The 5,470-nt window shown below is 33.9% G+C and overlaps 1 protein-coding gene across 1 annotated transcript in view; it reads left to right on the top strand.

The window, feature by feature from the left end:
* Window positions 1-80: 80 nt before the first annotated feature.
* The window catches only part of LOC129235090 (ATP-dependent RNA helicase DDX54-like), a 47,302-nt gene continuing 41,912 nt past the window's right edge, over window positions 81-5,470 (top strand). Inside the window, exons 1-2 of the mRNA XM_054868771.1 lie at window positions 81-230; window positions 3,497-3,582. Coding sequence (XP_054724746.1) covers window positions 229-230; window positions 3,497-3,582 — 88 coding nt within the window. The 5' untranslated portion in view covers window positions 81-228. The remainder of the gene's footprint in view (window positions 231-3,496; window positions 3,583-5,470) is intronic.

Below are 5,470 nucleotides of genomic sequence, written 5' to 3'. Positions count from 1 at the left end.
ACAACTCATACGTAGTTTCATGGTTTGGTTATTCACTGTTCGAATGACTGACGCAGACGAAATTGATTTCAGCGCAAAGCGAAAGCATGGATAATATGAGCACGTTTGTTATCAGCAAATTGTAAACTAAGTTTACATTTGGCGTTCGTTGAAAGTTTATACATTTACTAACTAAATCAAAAATTAGAAACTTTTTAATCATACTACAAATACAACTTTTGCCCCACCATGTGAGTAGCGATTATTTAAAACAAATTTGGAGACCTTTCATTTGGGGGAAATCAATTGTTTCCCCTATCGTTATGATTTGTAAAAATACATATGTGCATGTACTGTCTTGTTTTTAAAATACGTACCGTGTATATACAATTTCTGCCCATAACACCCCTCCCCCTCATACACACACACCAATGAAGCTTTGAAAAAAACGGGACGGGGCCTGCAAGAGTGCTCAAAAACCTTTACTTTTTTCACGGTTCTTACACGGAATTAAACAAAATTTTCTGCGATTTTTAAAAGAAACACTTATTGGATTAATTCTACAAAGTTGTTCATAAAATTAAACTACCATAAATAATATCCAATTTTTTCTTTTAATCCTTACCTTCGAAGGAATATTTCATGTTTCTTACATACCTTTGCGAAATTAATCTTAATAAATTTAAAATACTTCGTAAAAGTTTAGCCAGAGTAGACTTCAAGTTGTGCCAGAAATGTAAGGAAGAATATAGAAATCATTTTTCATATTAGATTACAACCGTGGGAAAGCACTTGCAACCATTTGATTTGTTTAGTCAGGCCCAGATCTATAAATTTTGGGCCCCATGCAAAAAACATAGCAGGTCCCCTAACCACCTACTGGAATTCTCACACTTTCCCTACATTTAATGAATCAAGGGCACCCATAAAAGGGGGTAAGTGGGCTCAAGCCCCCCCCCCCTCCCCCTTCCCTTAGAAATGAGAACTTCCTTGCTTTTAGTGCTTTTTTCGTGGCAAAAATTTATAAAAATTCTTTTCCAGCCATTAATGAATAAGTTATTTAAAATGTCAAATTTTAATCAGGGCCCAATACAGGCTGATTTTGCTACCGTTTTTCGGTACCTTCACAAAAACCTTGTTTTGAAATCAGTACTTTCACAAAAATCAAGAAATAAAATCAGTAGCTTCATAAAAACTTCAGAAATTTAAAAAATTTGCATTTTAAAATATAAAATTTGTTTCTCGGTTTAAAACAAAATTTACTCATAAAATAAAATTCTAAGCAGGTTTATATGAACAATCGCTTAAATAGAAACCTTTTTGTAGTATTTTAACTAATTTTTAGCTGTTTCTCGCCAAAGTGTATTTATGCAATGTTATCGCAATCTTTCAACATCTGTTTTGGGAAACCGTTTTTCTCATAATTTCCTATATTGTACACAGTAAATAGCCCATTAAGCTGAAATTGCAATGGTATTTTTTGTACTTCTTAGGTTTTTAGCTCCCCCCCCCCAAAAAAAAAACTGTTAAAAATAATACTAAATGATATTTACACTTTTGGAACTAAAATTTCACTTATTCTACTTCTCTTTTACAAAAATGAGGATGCCTCTTTCTAAAATTTCACAAAAACAGTGCTGATGATAAAAAAAAAACTTCCACAAAAATAGTGCTGATGATAAAAAAAAAAAACTTTCACAAAAATAGAATGATGCAATACTTTCACAAAAATAGGTAGCGAGAAAAAAATCCTGGATTGGCCCCTGTTAATATCTAATCTGTTTCCATGGGGAAAATATTCTGCTAAACCATGGGGAAAATTTTTGAGCCCCCTTTGAATTTTTGCATATGGGCACCCTTGTAATGAATTTTAAAAAGAATAAGTGTTATTTGTTTTTAATTGCTTTAATATTTCTACCTATATTTTGAATTAATTTGTTTGAATCTTTTTTATTTCTTATTATTATTTTTAGGTTTTTAACTTGCCAGTTCAAACGCTTCTAGTTACTTATATGGAATTTTCAAAACTAATTTTATTTATAACGTATGTCAGCAAGAAAACAAGTCTCCCATAACTTTACATTGTTACCCTTCCCCTGAGATTCAACCAATATATTAATTTCAGTCCAAGTTTTTAAAAAATTCCAATTTTGGTGGCTTCTTGTAAGTTATTTCTATTAGTTAAGATTTGCTGTTGTTCTTAAATAATTTTCGTGGAATTTCTATTTTTCTTCAAATTTTACTAAAAAGTAACAAAAATATTTTCAACTTTTAAAATTTCAGTATAGGTCCTTTCATTTTATATTTTAATTTTTTTCTTTTTTTTTTTTTTTTTGGTTAGTTCCTTGGGCTGTGGGCCCTCTGCACTGCGGTGTCTGCAGGTACTTAGATCCAGGCCTGGTTCCACTGGTGTAGTTGAACCACCATCTGGGGGACTGGTGGGAGGGAGGTGAATAATATGCACCGGCCCCCGCAATTGAGGGGATCCCAACCAGAGGTAGATACTGATCATTAAGTTAGGGGGTCATGTAAAAGAAGGACCCCATGAAAAAATTAAACATAAAATAAACTATTGCTGCGATTTTCAGCCAGGTCCCTAATTTCCGCCTACATTGACATGACCTCTTGTTCGCCATGTATCACACTGAGTGGGGGTTTCTATGCAATTGTAGCAAAAGAGAGGGAGGGGGTGACAAGAAGTATGGCATATCGCATCTTTTTTTTATATACAGTAGAATACCTTTATAACGCCGACCTGTGTAATGCAATTCTCTATAAACCGCACAACTTTTCAGATGTAAACAATAAGTTTTACAGTTAAAAAAAGCCCTTTGTTCTGCCTCCCAAACGTAAAAATTGCTCGGCAAATTAAATTTTGAAACAGTTTTTTATCTTTCCATCTTAAATCAATGCTTCTTCATGAAAATTAGTGTTCACAGTTTGAAAACAAATACCATATTGCTCTTAAAAAGGCAGCTTTTCTGCAAATTATGAAGCTAGCAGAATCTTAGGATAATTCACTTTATTTTGATTGTGAAATATATTTTTTGAATGACAATGTATATATTACATTGCATGATTAATGCTTTGATACACACTGCAGTTAAACTTATTCTGAAGTACAAATATAGTAGATGTATTCTGAATATTAGTTTTAAAATTTGTGAAATTATCTATGTAATGCAAAGGTCCCAAGGTGTGCGATATAACGGTCTTCTACTGTAACAATATGTCCATGAGAACTAGCATGACCTGCGACAAGGGGAGGAAAGGGGCCAAGGTGAAATATTAAACTTAGTGACAGAGGATGGTGGAGGGGTCCAAAATGTTGAAAAAAATGCAACATCATTTATATAAAGACAGCACCTAATTACTTCATTTTATAATTTTCTCATTGTAGAAATTTATTATTATTTTTTTTTTGGTATTTAAAATAAATCTTCTAAGTACGATAGATGATACTGTAAGTTTTTATGCATAATTTGACAGTAAAACAATTTCTTTCTCTTTTTTGCAGGGAGGATGTTGATGTAGATATTTCAACTGTGTTACCACAGAAGGATGCTAAGTCCAAAAAGAAATCTGGAGGATTTCAATCAATGGGTAGATTTATAGTTTTTAATAGCAATTATAAATGCAGTCAACTCTAAACTTGGAAGTCCCAAGGGACCGGCTAAAATGTTCGAGTTATGGGAAGTTTCCACTACAGTCTTAAGAATTAGGGACCGAATAAAAACTTCAAGATAAGAGAATATTCAAGTTATAAGCTTCGAGTTATCCAGATCTGACTATATATGTGCATGCGATTCTACTGTAAAGTGGGTGACAGTGGAGAATTTCAGTTGTTATAAGTTTTATAAAATTCATAAATAACTATAAAAATCTGAGAAAACTTATATGGTGTATGTAATTGTTTTACTAAAGTATGTAAAATAATATAATATTAATGGATGCTTGATTTTTCAATGCATTGCTAATGGAAAAGAACTTTGAATGGAAAAAATATCATACACGTTACAGTGGAATCAGGGCCGGATTAACATCTATTTTGCGCCCTAGGCCAAACTTAGAGATTACGTCCCGCCTCACACATACAAACTCGATTGAAACTGTATCCCCCCCCCCCACACACCACCACCAATCTTCCTTGATGTTCAAAAGAGGGGGGGTTTGGAGTGCTCCCCCGGGAATTTTTTGAAATTGAAGTGTAAGAAATGCAATTCTAGGCCACCTAAAGCTCTTTGACGGGAAGTAATGGCATTCGGAACTCGTCCAGGAAAGTTTTCGTAACTGAAGTCCTACATACGTAATTGTATGTTATCTTTGATGATGTTAAAGAAAAGGATGAGTTCAGAACACTACCCCCCCCCTCCCCCATAGAAATTAGTCTTTAAAATGAAATTTCCGATCTTTTATTAATGTTGTTGGGGAACGGTGGGTGTCGAGAGAGCCCGCCTGAAATTGTTTTGAAATTGAGGTCCTACAATGCAACTTTTAACGATCTTTTTTTTTTGATACAGGGTGATTGGTGACTTTAGCGAGGAAACTTTTCAAAATTGAAAACCAAAAAACTGTAGGACATCTTTTATGATGTCTTTACATAGAAATGGGGTTTAACCGTTCTTCCCCCGAAAGGTTTTGAAATTAAAAACTTAAATTACGCCATTGGAAACCATCTCTGATGACATTACAAGAAGAAATAGGGTTCGGTAACTCTCTTCTGTAGTTGTTTCAAAATTGAAGGTGTAAAAACAAAATTTTGGACGATTTCAATAATGTTGGAGAAAGGCTGCAATGGGGGGTGCTCTCAGGAAAAAATTTCAAAATTGAGGTCCTAAAAACAAAATCTTAGACAAGTTTCGGTAAGATAGAAGGAGGGGTAAAATCAGGGTCAATCTCCAAGAAAGTTTTTAAAATTTAAGGTCCTAAAAACAAAATTTTAGACTATCTGATACGATGTGCAGGTCGGGCGTTTTAGATATCTTCCCCTAAACAGAAATTGAAATAAAAACTCTGAATATGCATTTGTACCTATAATGCTGGGTGACTGGATAAGGGGTTTGGGGAATCTCCTCCAGAAACTTTGAAATTTTAGACTATCTTTAAAATGTTGGAAACGGAGCAGGGGGGGGGGATTCGAGGGCGCTCCTGCACAAATGTTTACAATTGAGGTCCTATAACAAAATTGTTTGATTTCTTTGATAGTATTGTGTTAGTGAGAGAATTAGTGTTTAGGACCCCCCCCCCCAGGAATTTTGGATATTTAAGTTCTAAATGCGCAAATTTTTTTTATGTTGTGGGAAGGAATGTGGTTCGTTGAGTCTCACTCTGAAACTTTTTGAAATTAATGTTTCATAAAAAAACAAGTTCAGATAAACTTTGAAGATGATAGTGGAAGCAGGTTCATGGAATCTCTTCTGAAGTTTTTCTATTAAAGTTTAAAAGAATGATTTTATGCCCCTTTGGTGACGTAGAAAGATGGGGATAGACT

The sequence above is a fragment of the Uloborus diversus genome, chromosome 2, assembly GCF_026930045.1.
Source record: "Uloborus diversus isolate 005 chromosome 2, Udiv.v.3.1, whole genome shotgun sequence".
Taxonomy (NCBI): Eukaryota; Metazoa; Arthropoda; class Arachnida; order Araneae; family Uloboridae; genus Uloborus; species Uloborus diversus.
The sequence above is the reverse complement of the archived record's forward strand: the minus strand, read 5'-3'. Positions and strand labels throughout refer to the sequence as shown.